This window comes from Trachinotus anak, unplaced genomic scaffold (assembly GCF_046630095.1).
Source record: "Trachinotus anak isolate AG129_WGS33_773 ecotype Australia unplaced genomic scaffold, CSIRO_AGI_Tana_v1 ptg000018l, whole genome shotgun sequence".
NCBI lineage: Eukaryota > Metazoa > Chordata > Actinopteri > Carangiformes > Carangidae > Trachinotus > Trachinotus anak.
This window is the reverse complement of record NW_027273869.1, coordinates 931,370-952,271: the sequence shown is the minus strand read 5'-3', so window position 1 is coordinate 952,271 and position 20,902 is coordinate 931,370. Positions and strand designations below refer to the sequence as shown.

Below are 20,902 nucleotides of genomic sequence, written 5' to 3'. Positions count from 1 at the left end.
CATAAAAAAATAAGGGGACCTTGAGTTAACCAGGACCAACATTATCAATCCTAGAGCATGGCTAAGTCAAAAATGACAGGTGATCTGAAACATCCATATTATTTCCATATTCCATATAAAGTCAAGCTTTATATTGAATAGGTCAAGCGGATACCAGCAGCTGCAAGATCATCCATCTCTTGACAAACGAAACAGCATGAGTGGAAAAAAGGAGCGTTAGCACTTGATAATGTCTTACGAACAAAAGTTAAGTTATGTGAACTAGTTAGGTTATATAAACTAGTTAGTTAGCTCTATGGGCTGCACGGTGGTGCAGATGTTAGTGCTGTTGTCTCACAGCAGGTAGGTTCTGGGTTCGCCTTTCTGTGTTTGCATGTTCTCCCCATGTCTGTTTGGGTTCTCTCCAGGATCTCTGGCCTTCTCCCACAGTCCAAACACATGCACGTTAGGTTGATTGGTGCCTCTAAATTGCCCAGAGGTGTGAATGTGAGCGTGAATGGTTGTTTGTCTCTGTATGTCCGCCCTGTGATAGACTGGCGTCCTGTCCAGGGTATACCCCGCCCTCGCCCACTCTCAGCTGGGATTGGCTCCAGACCCCCATGACCCTGTACGGATAAATCCTGTACGGAGTCCTTTACAGTTCAAGAGCACCACCTCTCTTGTTTTTTAACTTACAAGTGTGTGTGGCAGAGACAAAGCATAGAGGATACCAACTGCCACTCCAAAACAACTAGTCTCCTTTTGCCTAACACCACCCCCTGTAAAATAAAATAAAACAGCCAATGTTTCTATTGGGAGGCAAAGCCTCACAGTGAAGCAGAGAGCTGTACGTCTTCTCTGAGCTAAATCAAATTACAGAGACCTGAAACTGTCATGTTCTGTGCGACTCAAATTAAAGTGTTGTGGAGTGGACTACACCTTCAAAGATGGTGATTAAATTATGGGAGAACTGGATCAAGTATGAGGTCTGGTGGAATTAGAAAGTGACTGAAATAGAAAACTTCAATCTGGGTGAAAGCTATCTCGATGTTACCAATTTACAGAATGTGCTAAATCATCTGCAGCAGATATTCTTCATGTGGTAGTATGAATGAATGACACCTCATCCCACCAATCTATTTCCTTCTGATATAATCTATCCCAGCATCCCCTTATACTATAATTCTTACCATGAGCAAGATATTAAGTCTTTGCAACAGCTGTGATGAGCAACACACATCCTACCACCATCTCAGAGCCAGAGTTTCTGATTCCCCTATGACACTGACACTGCTAAACCAGAGCACCTCCACACACATAAGAACATGCACAAATCCTGCAAACATGACTCAAAATATATGGGGGTATACATCAAATTAGTTGTATGTGGACTCCTGACTTGATGACATGGGTTGTAAAGATTACCTCTGGACATCAGATTGTCTTTTTGAACGTGAATTTTCCCATGCCATATAAGAGAGGACTGCTCAGTAAATGAGTGAAGTAAGGCTCCAGGAACAATACCAACCTCTCAGACATCAACCGTTTGATTGTGTCAGGATGTAGTTCTCTGGCGTCCCGACAGCTGTGTGGGGTCTGTATAAAGGACTGAGTCATGTTGAGCACAAAGAAACTTCTGGTCTAACAAAGGGAATAAATGGATTTCCTGGAGTGTGAATCTCTTTCCTTATGAATATGAAAGGCTGTTGTCCATTTACAAAAGCAAGAACCAAAAGGTTCACCTGTAGCATGAAGGGAGATGAAATGAACCCTGCATTTTTCAGACCTTTTCAGAAAATACTGCCAATTTGAATGGAATATGGGATTCACTAATCTGGTTTTATGGGGCCAAGTGTGATTTGCATTCTAAGATGCAATTGCAAGAGTAATTCAAGCTAATATTAAACTCATTTATTCATTTTTTTTAATTCATTCACTAATTCCTTGTTAGACTGTCTGCCCTGGAGTGGTCATTTAATGGCAAAGTCTAAAGAACACACAGTCTTCAAATTTGAGTGGAAATCCAAAAATTCCCAGTGTCACTACATTTGTTGGTTGTAAAATAAGGGAAGCCATTTAAAATTTCACCAATATTTATTTGGCAGTGTTCTGGAAGAACTTACACCACTGAGAAAACTGCCCCACTAGCACAGGCTGAACAAAAATCCAGACATGGTGAGATGGAGGGATGGATAACATTCTTTCATTTGAAAAAGTGAGGCAAGACTAAACTTTAGTTTTAAGCCCTGAGCTGAAGTAAATTGGCTTTCACAACATTGCTCATACGTTTATGAAAATAGAGGGAGAAAGCATCAGGTGTAAAGCATCAGGGGCTTTGTGTTTTTGGAGCTCTAACAGCCTAAAGGGGCTGAATTGATAAACACTACTGCAATACCGTGGTGCATGTCAACATTTTTTCTGAAATGGTAAATAGAGAAAATGGTGCATGAAGGTGGGGGGTTGTCATGCACTTAAAACAGTAACCAGACAGTAAGAGCTGTTATTAGTATGACTAGTCCAGATTTTACCCACAGTGTCTCCAGTAGTGTAAAAGTCTGAGGTAATCACTTTGTACAACTGTAGTAAGTAGACATCATGATGTATTTTTGGGAAATTAGACTGAAGGTCAAAGTGTAACAGCAACTTGAACAAACTTAAACATGTCTTGTGGTCTTCTATATCCAGCAACATTTGGCACAGGGGTTTTCAAGGTCTGGAGTTATAAGAAATGCAGTTTTTCCCAAATCCTACATGGATTTATGGATGTTTACTCATGATCGATGATGAAAATATTCAAAATATAGTGTATACAAAAACTGATGACTGCCAGTGCCCCTACCTGCTTCTCCAAACTGCCAGCGCACTGATCCAGACCTGCAGGTAATGTACTGGCTATGGATAAGTACCTCACACAACCTAAACAACCCAAACAATCACTTTAACAGCCTCAGTGAGCAGCATGTTACAGCCATGACTGCAACACACTGCCCACTTATATATGACGAAAGCCTCAATGAAATGACAGAAGCCTTGACAGCTGCATTCCCATGGAAACATGCATCCCACTAGGTATGAGCAGAGATGTTACATGATGACTGATGATCACATACACAAACCTAAGGAAACTTATCTGTTAATGTTAATTGACCACGGTTTTAAGTTAGAAGAATATAGTCTCAGATAATATCCATTAAGTTGGTCTAATGTTAACTCTTGTGTGTTTTCCAAAGATATATCCATAGATATACACAGAATATTCATACATTTAGTTAGACCTATGAGCCCGATGAACCCTTTCTCTGTGCCCTTACTGACTCATTTTATCTGACTAGCTAATGCATAGTCACATCAAAAACACTGAATCTTCTGTGATTCACATCATTGGTTTGTTCACGTCTCAGTGGATACTTGGCATATCACAGTTTGATTGATTGGCCTAAAAAAACTAGTCAGTCAGTAGTCACTAAATGCACCAGTTCAATTCATCTGAGCTAAATGCAAATCCTATAGTATATTAAACTATGTTGCCTTTTCAGTAGTTAACATAATTACCAGTTGCAACAGGGTGTGGCTGGTACTGTTTTCACCCTGTGAGCCTGTGTGTGTGTGTGTGTGTGTGTGTGTGTGTGTGTGTGTGTGTGTGTGTGTGTGTGTGTGTGTGTGTGTGTGTGTGTGTGTGTGTTGGGGTCTGTACTAAACAACAATGCTCCTTTATGTCTGTAGAATATGATTTGTAGGCTGGGGTATCTCTGTAGCACCACAATGCTTCATTCATGGCATGTTGTGACACATTTTACCTTCATTAAAACATCCTGCGATCTGGACATTACACTTGGCCATACTGCGATTTCGATTTATTTCAATTAACTGTTCAGCCCTTGTTCTGACAGCTGGTTAAATTTTGGAAGCAAATCCCATTTCACAAAATACCCAAAGTCCAACCCCAGTTCATCTCTTATTGAACCTTTTATAATTCCTCTTTGTTTTTATCAACAAAGAGCAAGGTACAAATTTGATGACACTTTTGTTGGTTAAAATAACAAATGATGATGATTGATGAATGACGAATATGTAAGCTAATTGCTAATTAATGTAAATTCCACAAAACTAAGCAGACTGACCAACCCCTAAACCAGTGCCATAAGAAAACACAAAAAATGATCAGTATCGGCCGTGGATCTCACTCATGAGATGATCATTATCAGTATCAGCATGAGTCAGTATCAATATGTGATCAGGGCATCGCTATTTTATGGCAAAGTGACTGTGTTTTTCTACTTCCACAAGACAAGCAGAGATGGAAGGAAGGAGGATTTCAGAAGGCTTAAGATTTGATATGCGAACCCTTACCTTAGCTAAAGGAATATTTCTGTTGGTACCAAAGAAGTTTTCAGGTTCAATACCCTGCCCTAACCGAAACCACGGAAACAGGCCCAGACAAAGTACACAAAAGTATGTGGATGAAGTGGCTACATGCCATGAGCCGTATAGTGTATTTTTCCATCGATAAGTACTTATTCTCTCTGCTCTATGTGCAGTTGAAACTCAGTGTTTCTCTCACTCTGTCAGAACAAAAACCGGTCAGAGATGGAGAGAGAGAGAGAGAGAGAGAGAGAGAGAGAGAGAGAGAGTTAGTATTGAAGTGAGAGTCTGAGCCAGCTGAAGCACATTGTTCCTGTCTCACACACTCAGGCTTCACCTACAGCTGACGCCTCCTGCAGCCAGGTCCTTTCACAACTTATCACATTTCCAGCAACTACTCCCTACTGCCAGGAATTTACTGCCAAATGTAATAATTACTTTGCAGGCCTTGGCGACAATTGCATTTTGAGAGAGCATTCACATGTACAGTCTACTAGACAGCAACCCCAAGTCAAAATTGTCAGTTTACTCATAATTAATAATGGCACTACCACAGCATTTCAATCCTGCGAGTCAAAGTCATTAAAATGGCTCCAAGAACTCCAGGACTATATCGTCTGGAGGAAGTAATCAACTTTGGACAGGCCTCAGTAATTCATTAATATACCACCTCTGCAAGAAAGAGGGGAGGGAAGGGTGACTTTGTCTACAGGGCATTTGTTTCTTAAGACTCTCTGGGTTAGGTTATGTTGTACAGAGAAATTTCCAATAGTCTTTTTAATCTTAAGAGTTCCAATAAGATGTTATTTCTTATTTTTGCTTTATTCAAAACTTGATGTGTGAAATGGGTTTAACAAGGTAAAACATAACGGTAAAAATGTTGTTCAATTCACATTGGAATTGAAATTTTCAATAATTCTGAATCAGTTTACAAACAAAAAAAATCTGTAATAATGTTGGTCACTGAGTTATTTAGTTTATTTTCAAAAAAGGCAAGCGCTTGGCCACATTTTGGATTTAATAATACACAATATAACAACAATAATGATAATAATAATAATACACATGAATAAAAGGATATGCGTAAAGTAATAAAACTATTGAATATCGGGATAAATTAAAATGAAAACACCCTTGGGCAAAATCTAATAGTAAGCTGCAAATTATTCCATAATTTAGGGCCAGCCATAAATGGTCAACCAGCCTTGGTTTTTAACTGGGTGTGTGGAAAGGAGAGCAGTGATTAGTCAGCAGATCTGAGGAATGTGCAGGTGGAACAGGGGATTAGTGGGTCAAAGATGTAACCTGGTGCCAGTCCATGCAGTGCTTCAAAAACAGATAGAATTTTAAAAATCAATTGTGTACTTCGCTGGTAAGCAGTGAAGAGAAGCCAGTGCAGGGTGGTCTCTCTTCTTGGTACCAGTAGGGAGTCTCACTGCTGCATTTTGAACCAGCTATAGGCGAGATAGGGCTGAATGACTGATTCCTACATAGAGAGAATTGTAGTAGCTGAGGCAAGAGGAAATAAAAAGCATGAACTATGATCTCCAAATCTTTAACAGACAGGAATGATTTTAATTTTGTGTGATCTAAGGTGGAAGAAGCCAGTACTGATGACAGAGTTGATTTTTTTAAATCAAATCTTAAACCAAAATCAAAGAGAACACTGAGATTTCTTGCATGTGAGTTAAGAGTGTTGATTGTGGTTGCAGAGTAGTCTGCAGGGCCAAAAATTAGCACCTTAGTTTCATTCTGGTTTATCTGAAGGAAGGTTTTTGCCATCCAGGATTTTATATTCTCAATGTAATTTAGGAGGGGGTTAAAACTGTGGACCATAAGGTTCCAGCAGAAGGCATAGCTGGATGTCAATGGTATAACAATGGTAAGTGATACTATATTTTCTAAAAAAAAAAAAAATAGACTTCAAAGGAAGCATATATAAGGAAAACTAGAATTACCGCCTTGCAGTTGTCTGCCTCCACCACTCAGTCTAGTTTCAGACTACAGCCCATGTTTATCCCATATCATATAAAATATCAACAATTGCTGTGTGAAGTTATGGCTAAAGAGTGTTTTGTGCGGTCACACTGACCTTGACCTTTGACCACCAAAATCGAATCAGTTCATCCTTGACTCCCAGTGGAGGGCTGTGCTAAATGTGAAGGAGTTCCCTTGAAGAGTTCTCAAGATATTGCTTTCATGAGGCCAAAACCACATTTTGTGCGGGCCCTGTGACCTTGACCTTTAACCACCAAAATCGAATCAGTACGTCCTCGAGTCCGGCTGAACATTTGTGCCAAGATAAAAGGGATTCCATTGAGGACTTCTTAAGATATTGCGTTCACGAGGCCAAAATCATGTATCAAAAACATGGAGCCTTGTGGTAATCCACAGGAGACAAATGCATGGAATGGAAGCATGAACGTTATCACTACCTCAGAATCTGGAGATTAGCCTGGATATTCCAAATGATGACCCATATATGATGAAATCTATACTGGATAATCTCCAAATATGACTGATGCCGTATTTTAAATGCCACACACATCACATTTCAGGTGTCTCCCCTCATATAGGTTAAAATCCAGAAACAGATACAGGTGCAGTTTCAATGGTGGGAAACTTTGAGATATAACTAATAGTATCTTGGATATTCCTAGTAATAATTTTAATCTGATCAAAATCACTGTACCCCCTGGTTTTACCTTATATTTGGATTATATCAGTCTAAGGACTGGGAGCATTTTGATACTATTAAAATACAGAGGTTTGGCTTGCAGTCCTATTGTGAATGCTTTTGTAAACAGTTTATATATTGTAAACAATTTAGGTCAGAGTGCTGTTTGATACCGCATATTTACATGTTTCCAGTGAAAACACAAAGCAAAGGAGGGACTTGCAGCAGATACTGACTGATGTTTAAGAAGCCAATAGTGCTGAATGTACATTACACACACAGCTCTTGTGGCTGACATGTACACTGACATGAGACAGGAGGGGTTCAGTGATTATCTAGTGTGTTTTGGAGTCACTTTATCAACTAATATTGAGTTGAGAAATTTTGCTTTCTAATAGCTTTGAGATGCATATGATGACTGGTCATTATAAATGTATTTTTCATATACTGGGAGGGATTTGACCCCCTGTCATTGGAGAACAAGTCTTGAAGCCACACACCCAACTGTTGTGTTCACCGTCATGGTTAACATGAACACCATTTCATCTGCTGTAATTATTAAATGCTCATGTACATGCCTTGAAAGCTCCCGACTGACAGGTAAAGCCAGGTGAGTGCTGGGATGAAGACCAGGGCGAGGGAGGCCGCCAGGAACTTCCTGCGCCCGCGACACATTACCAGCATCCTCAGGACCAAAGCAAATGCAAAGAGAGGTAAAGTGACCTCTATGTTGGTAGCAGCTGTTGTCCAGACCAATTCATTGCACTGGAAGAGACAAGAGAGGAGGAAAAACAAGGTTAGGGAAGGAGCAAACATTTCTCATCCAGTATAGACACAATTACAGCTTAGCACACAGCCTCTGCTGTTGCCAAAGCAAAATAAATCTGAACCACTTTAACCAAAAGACACACTATGACCAATTTACTCAAGATTTTGTAGGACTGTTAATTAGCTTCCATTCTATCAATCAATCAATCTGATGTGACTATGTAAACAGATTTGTTGATCTGTAGAGCGTAGAGTATAGATATTTTTATTTTATTGTATGATATTAGTCGAAATTCTCTTCGCTTGTAACCACATTTGTCCAATTACCTGGCTGATCTCAGTTGAATTTTTATCTTTACTGAAACAGCCTAGGGATGAAACATAATACCTCTGGCTGGCACTGTGGAGGCCTGCACATACACAGCCCAGGGTGCCAATTATCATAGTGTCACCCAGTAAAATGCAGTAGAGGGGGCAGATTTTAAAAATGGAAAAGTATTTCCACACTTCTCCAGCACTTACTGAATCTTGCAGATTTTTTATTTTGGCCTGGGCAATGTGAAGAGCTCAGAGTGAGGCCGGGTTAAATGAGGCTAGAGGAGATTAAACAAGTCTCTCAAGTATGACAACCACTGCTTTGATATGCCATGAATCATTTCAGTGGCTCCTTAGCCTTTGACCCCTGTGTGATATTAGCTCTTCACTGGATGCTGTGATTTAAATTGCAAATGCAACACTAAAGGCATTTATTACCACATCATAGTGAGGTGTCAGACCACACAGTAAGCAGTTCCAGTCATGCAGGGACACAGGCAGAAAAGACATTATGCTGCAAAAGGGAAGCTGCAGGAGTTCAGACTGAAGAGCAGTAGCAGCCTGAAGGACATTTTTGGCTCTTGTTATCAGATAACAGCTTCATTGCTAAGGTGTGACACAGTGTCATAAGTTGTGAGAGCTTTTCAATTAAGTCCAGGCGACAGACAGTGAGGTTTAAAACACTGTGTAAGTTTAACCCACTTGCCTAATCCATTTATTTAGAAGTGAACACAAATGTGAGTGCACTTGAAAGATATGCCGGTAATTGTCAGTGATGTATGCATCAGTGGTGTAAAAATACTCCATTACAAGTATTATTAGCTAAATCCATAAGTACTCATTCAGCATAAAAATGTAACATCTTTTATACATGATTAATATTAGTATAATTAATATTGATGCCTCCGTTTTAAGCAGTAGTTTACTGGCCAAGGTGTGTTAGTTTTTAAACTACTTTAGGAGGAATACAGTTGAGCATGAACATTAGGCATATATTACTCCTTCATTTTACTCCATGGTCAAATTTGACTTGTACCATAGAAGCCTTGATCCTTCATAAAACTCACAAAAACATCTACAATATGAGAGGGAGACTTACATCCAACCTTTTCTAAAATTGCCTGTACAAAATGTAATATGATGTCCATAGCCTGGCTTCATGTTTGTAGTGATTGCTAGAGATGTCAATAGTGAGCCTTCCCTCATGGCACATCACTAAGTTGAGAGAAAATGGAATTTATATACACAACTCAATATTAAATTGTTGTGCGTTGATACTAAAAGTGATGAGCAATGATCACAGGGCCGTGTTTTATTGGTTGAAAAAGGCCATGGAGAAACATGCTGAGAAAGTCTGATTGAATTGTTCACTGTCAAGGAAGGCACTGCAGTGGAGCTGGGAAATGATCCAAGATGGTACATTTACAGAGGGTACAAAAATAAAATCATTCTGATAGAATTATTATAAAAAACAGTCTTTAGACATCAGCACAAGTCAATTCATTTCAACTCCAGGACCATTCAGATTCAAAACTTTATGCTCCATAAACTACCACTGTATTTCATTAATCCACAGAATATGTCACAACTGCCACATTTATTTATACATCATTTTTGGGAACAGATAAGGACTGATGGGTAAGCCAGTTTGGCTAAATTACAAAAGACATAATTTCGCTCTCATCCCTCTAGTGGTCTAGTATCTCCTTTGTGTTGTTCACAGTACTCGCTGTAAACTCTTCACACTGTGTTGTGTAGATTAGCAGGGAGTGGTTAGCACTGTCGCCTCACAGCAAGAAGGTTCTGGGTTGGCCTTTCTGTGTGGAGTCTGCATGTTCTCCCTGTGCCTGCCTGTGTGGGTTCCCTCTGGGTACTCCTGCTGTGGATGTGAGCGTGAATGGTTGTTTCGCCCAGCTGGGATTGGCTCCTGTGACCCTGCATGGATTAGCGGTATGGAAATGACAGACTCTGTCATTTGTTCAACCAACGAGCAGCTTCTATAGAGGCCACGTATGTTTTAACTCCTGTAAAGCTGTATGCTGGGTTTGAACACCTCTTTTATCAGTGTCTTGAGGATGGATTTGGTGTTTCCAATATACAAATTTTTCAGTGGCAGCCAACCATGTAAAATTTCTGCCGCTGCTGCTTCAGAAACTAATTAAATGTCATGACACACGACTTTGCGGAAGTGTCCTGCTGAGGCTCGTTGGCTGTGCCCAAAGTGGGCCACACGACCTGCATGGTTCAGTTGGGTTTCCATGGCTACTGTCCCACTGCATCAGCCACTGACAGTGCTAAGTACATAATTATTAAATTAATACAGAAAGAAATAATCAAACACCTAGTTTTGCCAGTTAATGCTGAAAAAAAATCACTGTGGTGATCCATGTGAACAAACAAAAAGATACTATGGAAACTTTGTCCTACAGGATGTGATTATTTTTGTGCTAAGCCAACAGCTCCTCACTTAGAAACAATTATGGCCTATTTATGAGCAGGATGTACAGTATACAACAAAACTGAGTACCAGGGATGTTAAGTAATTACAAATCCTGTCCATTTAATACATTTTTATTTGTTTGCCCAAGAGGAATGAAGCCAATTGATTTGAAAAAACAAATGTTTGACTAATTAAGCTGTAATTAAAGATCCATATTAAAGAACTGGCTGCAACAAATGGTAAAACCTTCATTAGTGAGCATCTTTCTTTATGTCTGCCTTTATTTTTGATGACAGATTTGATCCTCCTTTGACCCTCCTTGGCAGGAGGACTGGTAGTCCTGGTCAGGTCCACAGCAAATGTGCTGAACCCCATGTGTACCAAACAAATCCATTATGGTTTCATCTGACCAAAGAATGTCAACATTAATCAGATTTAATCAGGCTTCTTTTCATGGCCTCTGGCAAAGTTTAATGTGCAGTTTTGTCTTCTTGGATGCCATCTACCTGCAGAATTTGCATGCCACCAGATAATCCTTGTATCAAGTCAAAAGAACTTTCCTGTGTTTTTCAATGCAAGGTTGCGTAAGAAGGTAATTGTACCTGGTGTCATTTTATGAGGATGGCCTCCCTGTAGCTCCAAACTACACAGCTACATTTCAACTTACAGCCAGTAGCCTACTGATGCTCTTGTACCCTTTCCCACCTTTATGACATCTCAGAGTCTGGTATCTTATTGTTGAGACAGTTCCTTCCCATGAGGAGCCATGTTGCATTAGACAGAACCCAGGCCAAGACTGACGAAGCTGTGATGTTCAGAGGTTATTTCATAAGCTTGTTCATACAGTTAGCCTCAACTGGAAATCAAAGATAAACTCACTTTTGTTGCAATGGTGCCTGTATTTTCAATGTAATTTATCAAACTTGTTTGTTTCAAATTTTACACAAGATCAAATACAATACACCTCAACTCTAATCACTGTAAGGTGGTACAATTTGAATTATTTAACATACTAGTGGGTTTACACAAGGGTATACTCAGTTTTATTGTATACTGTAGTTGTGAATAACCTTTAACCTCTAAACAGCCACTTGGTAAACATATTAGTGGGTGATGTTAATTCATATATTAAAAAAGATGAAGTGGGAGGATTATAAATAACTTTAGGCAATTAATAGAAAAGTCACAATACAGCAGACCTTTCCCTGGAAACAGAATTAATGACAGGACAAAACACCAGTACCAGTGCTACCACAGTACGAAGAATATTGTGTTTGCAGCACAAAAAGCATTGAAAACTGAGGTACTGAGAGTTGGAACTGAATGTTCTGACCTGCTCATTAAGATTTTTCCTGATTAAATCGTAATTTTGATATTTAACATTTAAAACAGAAAGTTATGTCAATGACAACACTTGCTATGTAACTGGCTACAGTACACTGGAGGACAAAAGCAATCATAGAAAATCAAAAGACAACAACATGGAGCTGTATCCTGCTGAGACTAAGAATAATAAGCTGCTCTATGTCAAGACCATCTTGACATAGAGCAGGTCACAAGCCAACTAACAGTTATTTTGATGTTGCTATTAATATGTTGATTATTTTTCATTCAATTGATTACTCATTTAGTCCATAATTTGTGAGAAAGCAGTGAAAATTCTTATGTTTTAAAAAAAGACCAAAGATATATTGTCCAATATTAGTTTTATAATGCAAACTATTTCTTTCAAAAGGATCCCTTAAATGGTTATTAATGTGTGACAAAGACATGCACTGAAATTGGTCAGAATGAACAGACAACCACTCACATAACTGACTGACTTAGAAATGAAAAGTGGCATTATGAAATACAATGATCATTAGGGACAAAACTTAATGTAAAATAAAAGCAGTTGAATCAGTTTGAATAAATTGTGCAATAAACACTATCACAGTGAAAAAAAAGCAGGCTCAAATAACAATTCATAGTAATGTGACGAGCTTTTAAAATTTACTGGATAATATTTCAACCAATCATTGCCAAAATGCTATGGCATCCTTGTGTATTTGACAATAATGGATAAATAGTGTGAATACACTTGAGCATGGATCATTACTCTTGACCTTGAGAGGAGTATATGTGACAGGTCAGAATAAAGGCCATTTAAATCTCATGCCAGACTATCAAAACTATCTTTGTTCAGTTATTGACAATCACTAAAGAAGACCATGAGTAAGTGGAACTTTTGATTAGAGATTTTTTTCTGTTGTATACTATACAACATAAATGAACACAGTTTGACATTTTCTGTTATTTTAGTGCAAACCAGTTAAGTGTTTGTGATATTCATTTCATTCAGTCTTGTATATCAGTTCAGAGTCCTGACACTTTCAAAATGTGGAAAAGCATATAATGAGTTTTTATGATGCAGCAGGAAGACAAGGAGAAATTCCCTTGAGTCAGAAATTGCTTCTGCTGCAGAGAACTGTGGCACTTCCTGAGAATGCTTTATTAAACCTGTCACTTTTGGTTTGATCCCAGATTGCCCTTAACAATGAGCCACAAGCCACAAGCACCTCATAACTCTCCTGTGAAGTGATGACACCAGAGACAGAATGTGCCCTCCACCATCGACTCCATCCAGACAATTCAACAGCTGAGAAGGAGAGAAGGGAGCCAATTTTCCATCACCTTTCAGAGCTGAACAGAACAGGAAGTGATTAAAAAAAGCTCATTTAGCATGACTGAGCATGCGTATACAGCCACACAGCTGGATAGAAGCACAAAGATGAAACATTGCTTCTGTTCTGTGGACACCAGCAGAGTCTCTCTCTCTGTCTCTAGACATGACAATCAAGAGTGGCCACAGGTCAAAACAATCCACATCACCCTGACAGGAGTACAGAATGTACTGTGGGCTAAATGGCTTCTGCCTTACCCACAGAGAGGAGAAAATATATTGATTGTGCAGAGGGAGTTGCCCTCCATTTCATTATGTTTCCTTGGCTGTACACTCATTAGTATTCTGTTATAGCAAGGAGGGATGTGTGCAAAGCAAGCTCTATGGTATGTATGTCACTAGAGCTTTATAACCACATAAAGACATTTAGAGGTGAAGTTTCACACAAATCCTCTGTAGTAATGTGTAGCGCACAATGGGCAGGGGCTGCTTTTCATGCAAATCAGCTTACAGAAGTCTACCTCAGAGTTGTTCCTAATACAGAAATAAGATTTCACATTTCCTCAAAACCAATTCAACAAGACTAGGTCAAAACCTAGTATATTGCTGGACCATGTAAGGTCAATGTGAAAAATTGAGGACATTGTTGAAACCTGTTATTTTCAACAACTGACACTGCATTGTTTTTTAATTCTGCATGTGGGCTGGTTTCAGTCTAGTATCAGTTGGTTTTAGTCTAGAGTCACTGGTTTAAGTTTAATATCAGCCGATTTCAGGCTAATATCAGCTGGTTTCAGATCTTTATCTGTTTGCTTTTCTCCCCCTCTCTGTGCTCACATATACAGTACCTTCATACAACTGATTTCTGTTGTCATGACAACAGAACAAGTTTGAAACAGTCACTGAGGCACAGCCCATTAAGACTACATGTTAACCAACAGTTTTTCTGCTGTAATCCGTCAAAATGTGATCAAGGCCTCGATTTAGCTCTTTATCTGTCTAATGCAAACTCAACACTCACTTAACCATTTAAAAGCCCTCTAGCGTTTCTTAACAGGGCTTTTATTGCAGTGCCGCAGTAAACACATTATTCCATTTCCTATTGCTGGCATTCTGTTGTTTACATGCTGGTCAGATCTTCTAGTTTCTTTAGTATAGCAGTTACCAAGGACTTCTCACTCTCTCTTCCTCTCTCCTGCTCTCTCCGCTAAGTGTGTTTTTTGTTAAGTTATTGTTATTGTAGTAGTTTATTTGCCATAATGGAGGTGATGCACAATGAGTTGGAAGAGGTATAGCCCTTTATGCCCACAGCATCCATACATGGCCTGGCCATATATTAGGTTTAGTTGGTAATGTGACGTTATAGCAGCATTTCTTATCATTTCGTCATTGTCCATTTTAAAAGAATGTTTGGATGCCATAAAGACTTGGATGATTGACAACTGCCTTGAGCTTAATACAAATAAGACAGTAGCTCTTATAATTAATATAATTATAATTGCTCCTGAAAATGCAATTTAAAATATCAAGCAACATATGAAGTCGTTGAGTGGTAATGTTCAGCATAACCTTAGAAATCTAGGTGTCCCTGTCACATGATAATCATGTCAGCCAGTTTACACGCTCATGTTTTTTCCATTTGAACAACATTGCCAGATTAAGATCTGTGGTGACTAAGGTTGAGATGAAGATGATTATTCATGTTTTCTGATTTAGATTACTGTAAAGCTGTTTTTACCAGTATGTATCAAACAGCTTTGAACCTTCTCTAAATGTCTGAGCTGCTCGGCTTTTCACCGACATAAGAGACTACACATCACACATTTATCCTGCCTCCACTGGCTCCCAATCAAATTCAGCATCCATTTTAAAATACTGGTGCTCACCTTTAGAGCCTTGCATGGACAAACACCCAATACATATTGCTGCCCTCCTCCTCCCTTCTACAACCAATTGGGCTCTTAGGTCAACTGAACAAAAATGACTGGCCGCTCCTTGAACCTGCTGTAAGACCCAAGGTTTGCGTGCTTTTCAAGCCGTGTCACCCAAACTATGGAACGCTCTCCATTTTTTTTCAGACAGGCTTTTGGTTTGTCTGTCTCAATACTTACACCATTTTATTTTACTGCTTTTTAATCACTGTATTGCTTTTATTTTCCTATTTCTTCATCTTGAACTTGTGAACACAGCCACAGTAGGATGACAAATACATTTTTATAGCTATGTTCAAACTTTTTTTTTTTTGGCTATGTTGAAACTAGCAAAATGGTAATCAAAAATGGTCATCACAAACAAAGTATTAATTATTTTCATGTAATAATCAGAACATTCACAATAAATCACTCAACATCAGCAGGGGGAGGGGCATAGAAACAGCTGTTTTTGGCTTGCAGTTCTCTTTCTCCCCAGTTTGTGCTAAAAGTTCTATTTACGACACAGAAACCAAGCTGGCAAAGGAACCAAACTAAGTGGCACATTCTGTCCGTTTCTTCATCTCCTCTGCTCTTTTTAATCACAGTGTGTGTGTGTGTGTGTGTGTGTGTGTGTGTGTGTGTGTGTGTGTGTGTGTGTGTGTGTGTGTGTGTGTTGGTAAGGATAGATAACTTACTATGATGGGCCAGGAAAGACTGTGCGTACGGTTATAAAAAAGCAAACCTTACCAGCAGGTCTGTGGTGAGACACGGTTACATGCTCATTTACCACATCAACCTCACACCCTCACTTTCCATCTCACTGTTGTCCCAGTCACTGGTTGTCATTGTCCAATTGTTTGTTTGCAAAATGTCAAGAGGGCAGGTCTTATCTAATATGAGCCTGTCACAGGTCAGATGCCAAGAGCAGAAAAAGAAGAGGGGGAAGAAATGCAAGAAAGTCAGCGTGCAACAGATATTATCTCTTTTAGTTGAAAACCATGAAGGATGATAAATGATAACCCACATCCCTAAAGTAATTTAGTTTCTGTTTAGTTTCTGCCTGTGTCTATTTGTTAACCTAAATAAACTGAAACCAATGCTGAGCTCAGAGCACAGCTGGCAGCAGCCCATGGGACCAGCTCCAACAGCTCTATACCAGAGCTGCAACAATGAGTCAATTAACCAAGTAGTCATGACTAATCGATCATCATTTTGATGATTGCTTAATCATTTTGACTAATTTTGTGGCTGGACCATAACGGCAGGGCCATAAACTCAAACATCTGTTACTGGCTGAGTCAGTGAGAGTAGAGTGATTGACTTATTACATTTTTTTTTTTTCAAAATAGCAACAAATCTAGCAGCTTTCTGGACAAACCTTAGCTACTTTCTATTGAAGAGAGCTGCCAGCAGGAGTTTAAGTGGACTAGCATGGCGTTCCTGCCCCTTCAATTAATAAGGAAATAAATCTGATTGTCTGATTGTCTAAACAGACCGTGAGAAAGACAAGCAGACACATACACACCCGCAGGAGAGAAGGCCCTCCCAGAAGATCATCACACAAAGTGATGGTCCCGCTTGGCCTATTCTGGAACACATACAAAGCTCCACGCTATAAATTCATGTGGTTATCAAAAAGATCAGCTCTATGTGCTTGTTGGGAAAATTTGCTGGTTCCTGTTTCTCTGATGTGAGACTTTGTTTTTTCCGTTGCATGGCACTGTTAAACGAATCTCTGAAACTGGACTACGGGTTCTTCTCCACCGATTTGAGACATGCAAAGCCTCTGCTACCATGGAGACCTACAATCTATTCCCAAACAGTGCGATCAAAAAGAAAGTTTGTGGCCACTCAGTGTATCCTCCATCTCCCTTAAATCTCAGAAAATGTTTCCCTTTAATTGCTGCACCAGCGTAAACCTCACTCACAGTTGTGACAGACAATTCTCTGAGTTGAGTGGTTGGTTATCACTCAGCAGCAGACAACATCTCCCAGCTACACTTGGCATTTCAGCTTCTTTTCATATGAAGCAGCACTACACATTCATACAACAGCTTGAAGATGAACTAGTGTTTAGCTGGGAGGGACACAGACCTTTAGTGGCCCAGATGATGCAATTAATCATGCCAACTCCGAGCTGGAGGCTAGGCAAAAGAAAAACAACATATCCTACTGAAACATTCATCTTCAGGGTGACTTTTTTTCCTCCTATCTCTGGCTGCAAGTTCTTTGCTGTTGTCAAATGCAAAGTAGCACCATTAGCTAGTTACAACTCCAACCTTTAATATTGTTGGTCAGTTCGTTGAGTCAGAGTCAGAATAGTTAAAGGTCAGAAAAAAATCAACCAAAAAAAAACCCAATCCAGGCTATGTCCAAAATACATAATTCCTACATAATAAACACTCAATAGTTTACTCTCCAGTAAGCAGTAATTCAATAATTTAGACACAAATTAATCATCATTATTGATGATTATTATGGCTGATGTGCAACAAAGATATTTCTATGAACCAGTCTCACTCACTGGCAAGGACCTCAATAACAACAACAAGATTGAAATCAAATTTCAGTCATTAGTCATGTTCTGTATGTGGTATTGTCCTAGTACTGCACCCCCTGACCCACCTACGAACACATACCATATGGAGTAAAGTAGGGTATGGGACTAAAAACAGAAATGGGGTCGTTAGTATCTTCCCCATGGAGAATGAGGACTATCTGTGTCATTCTCAACCAACAGACTTACTACATTAAATCCAGTCTGTGAAACGTAACTGTTTAATTTCTACAATCTTAGTCTCATCCTGCAGTCACAACATTTCAACCCCAAACTTTATCACTGAGAGGAGGGGCAGCTGGGGCTCCACAGGACACAGCTTCAGAGCAGAACGCACAGGACATTAGTATCAGCTACAATAAAGCCAATCACATGTCAATCCTTGCTGTACTTGACTGCTGTGTTTTATCCACTTTAGCCAGCTGGTGCTGCTCCTTTATGAATGATGTGTTCTATAGTCAGCAATGGGTGCTTATGGGAATGGAAACTGGTGTGTGTCAATGTGAAAAACTATTTGGGTGCACAGGTGTGAGTGACCCGGGGTCCTACCAGCTGGCAGCAGCAAGTAAAATTAGCTGCTAATAATTAATGTTAATTCTGCAAGTTAGGGTTAGGTTGATGACCAAACAAAATTGGATTGTACTTCTCACAATTCCAGGAAGTATGAGATATGTCTTCCTCGTTTCAGGAAATGTAATCTTCCAGTTAAACTTTCAGTCACATCATATCAATAATTAAAGCTCATTAACTTTGTACTTTTGAACAAGAATCTCCAGTATTTGAACCAATTAGTCTGTGAAAAATATAGTGTCGCATTTAGAAGGCTACAACTGTTATATCAATGTGTCAGTGCTGTACTGTATAGATTTGGTTTTTAATGAATTCTAAGCATTTTGGAAGAAAGTATTTTAGGATGTTGTATCTCATCCCATCTAGCTCTGTGATAGTGTTCAGCAATGACGTTGGTTATTTAAATGCAAGGGTGGACTGTCTGATAGCCACAAAGCAACATAAGCAAACACAGATGCGTCTCTCAGAAAGCTTGAAGAGAACCTGTACTATCAAGGCAGATACATCCTGTTAGTTTCTTTGTTCTCTCTGCATGTACCAGAACTTCCTGGTTTGTACTAACAAGAGTTGCTGCTCTTTAATCAAGCAGATAGTTTGGCTTTTGTGTGGTGAGATTTTAATTTCTTTGCCTCTGAGTCCTCTGCTATGACCTCCAATACAATGACCTTTGAAAAACATAAATTATTTATTTTGTTTCTAATAAGGCCTCGTCTTCACATCCTGGATACAAAATCCAACAGACAGCAGGTCCTCAGAGGTTTAGACTAGAGACTTGGACTTCAGTCACACACAAAAATCACAAAAGACTTCATGTCAGAAGCCCCTATTCCTAAACATTTGCCTTATAGTTGTGCATGTGCATCAAACAGAGACCCCAATCTGGCCCATAACTGTCTTTAAAACCTTGTTTCAATGTACCCATTCTCAACTACATACCTAAAGCCCCATTTCTGGCTTCATTTCATCCAACCATCACTGACCATTAGCTGTTCATGCAAATGCAACTCATTAACTTCACTAAATGCTCTCATTCGTTCCTCCGACTGAGCATTGTTTATCACATGACACATATGGAAGGAGGAGTTTGAAATTGTCACACAGAGAAAAGAAAATAGAAAAAAAAATTCATAATAACATTTGAAGATAAAGCAAAGCCAATCCTGAACCACAAAATTTCATAAACTTCAGAACAGTTAGAAACATGTTTGTCTTTATGTTGTTTGTGTCATTGCATACGAATTAGTTTATTTAAAGGTTCTGTAAACGAGATTTTACACATTAATATGGCAGTAAATAGTTGGCCATTGGACTGTCAAAACATCCAGAAAGTTTGTTTGAGCAACCGCAGATAAATCTAAGACTGAATTCTGGAGGTGGGAATCCCCAGAGACCCAACGATACAATATTATCACAACACTTAATTCACAATACAATGTTATTGTGATTTTAAACATTTTGTGATATGCTGAGTATTGCAATAACATATATTGAAATATATCTCCTTTTTTCAACTGCAAATTATGTCCCCAAAGGTAAACCTTGTCACCCTACACTCACCAGCCACTTTATTAGGTACACCTGTTCAACTGCTCATTAACGCAAATATCTTATCAGCCAAGCACATGGCAGATTCACATCATGCAACAACTGCGTGATGCTATCATGTTTTTATGGACCAAAATCTCTGGGGAACCTTGTTGAATCTATGCCACGAAGAATTAAGGCAGTTCTTAAGACAAAAGGGGTCCAACCCAGTACTAGCAAGGTGTACCTAATAAAGTGGCCGGTGAGTGTAGTTCTCAGTCTGTTCCTCCCATTTCAGTCATTTTTATGCTGCAAAATGGGATTGTCAAGCAGACAGACTGACCAACACCGTCATTAAAGCCTGTCATAAACGTTGCATGCAACTGACAAACTGAACTGTTTGTATTACAGTCTAGTCCAACTTAACTGAATGCAAGCATGTGTGGACTACTGTACTATTACAGGTATTCTGAACAGTGCAGCTTGTACAACTAAAGTTATGCAGCCCCTTAAGTAACTGGAGAATTTGAAGTAAATTACTGTTAAATTGAAATAAAATAAAGTATTCACTCTTAAATTAAAGTAAATAAAATGCCCTCCTGTTTGTTGCTGGCCTAAGAAAGTTAAAGACATTTGGATAGTGAAGGAATGTCAGCATTCTTGCTCAGAAAGAGGAGCTGATCAACATGCTCTGAATCAACAGTGCATCCCTTTCTGCTGTACTCAAACTTTCCTCAACTTAAGCTTCACTTCTCATAGAGACTGTGTACGGCTGTGTCTGTGAAAAAACGTTGCGACGGTGTCATGAAGCTGGGTCCCAGTGTCTTGAGCATGTAACAAAAGCCCTCGTTTTCTGTAACACTATTTGGACGCAGGTCTTTGCACATGAAGTAGGTCATGGATGGTGGTATTTTCTTTTCTCTCTGAATTGGGCGGTAGCTTTGTAATGCTAAGTGTGTCCAGTGTTGACTGGTTTTTTGGTGGAGCTGATTTAATGTTGTTGTTTCCCATCCTCAGCTAACGTTATCTCAGGATGGTGGCGCGTGAGATGAGCCCTCGTGTTCGTAGTATTCCCAGAGTATTTTATTTTCATACAACACTCCTTGCAAATCCCATTTGTCATATCCATCTCATT

The 20,902-nt window shown here is 39.3% G+C and overlaps 1 protein-coding gene across 2 annotated transcripts in view; it reads right to left on the bottom strand.

Annotated features, from left to right (window-relative positions):
• Window positions 1-20,902, bottom strand: part of large1 (LARGE xylosyl- and glucuronyltransferase 1) — a 129,219-nt gene that overhangs the window by 97,757 nt on the left and 10,560 nt on the right. For both annotated transcript variants that reach the window (XM_071501550.1, XM_071501549.1), the window contains one exon: window positions 7,597-7,783. In XM_071501550.1, coding sequence (XP_071357651.1) covers window positions 7,597-7,702 — 106 coding nt within the window. In that variant the 5' untranslated portion in view covers window positions 7,703-7,783. The remainder of the gene's footprint in view (window positions 1-7,596; window positions 7,784-20,902) is intronic.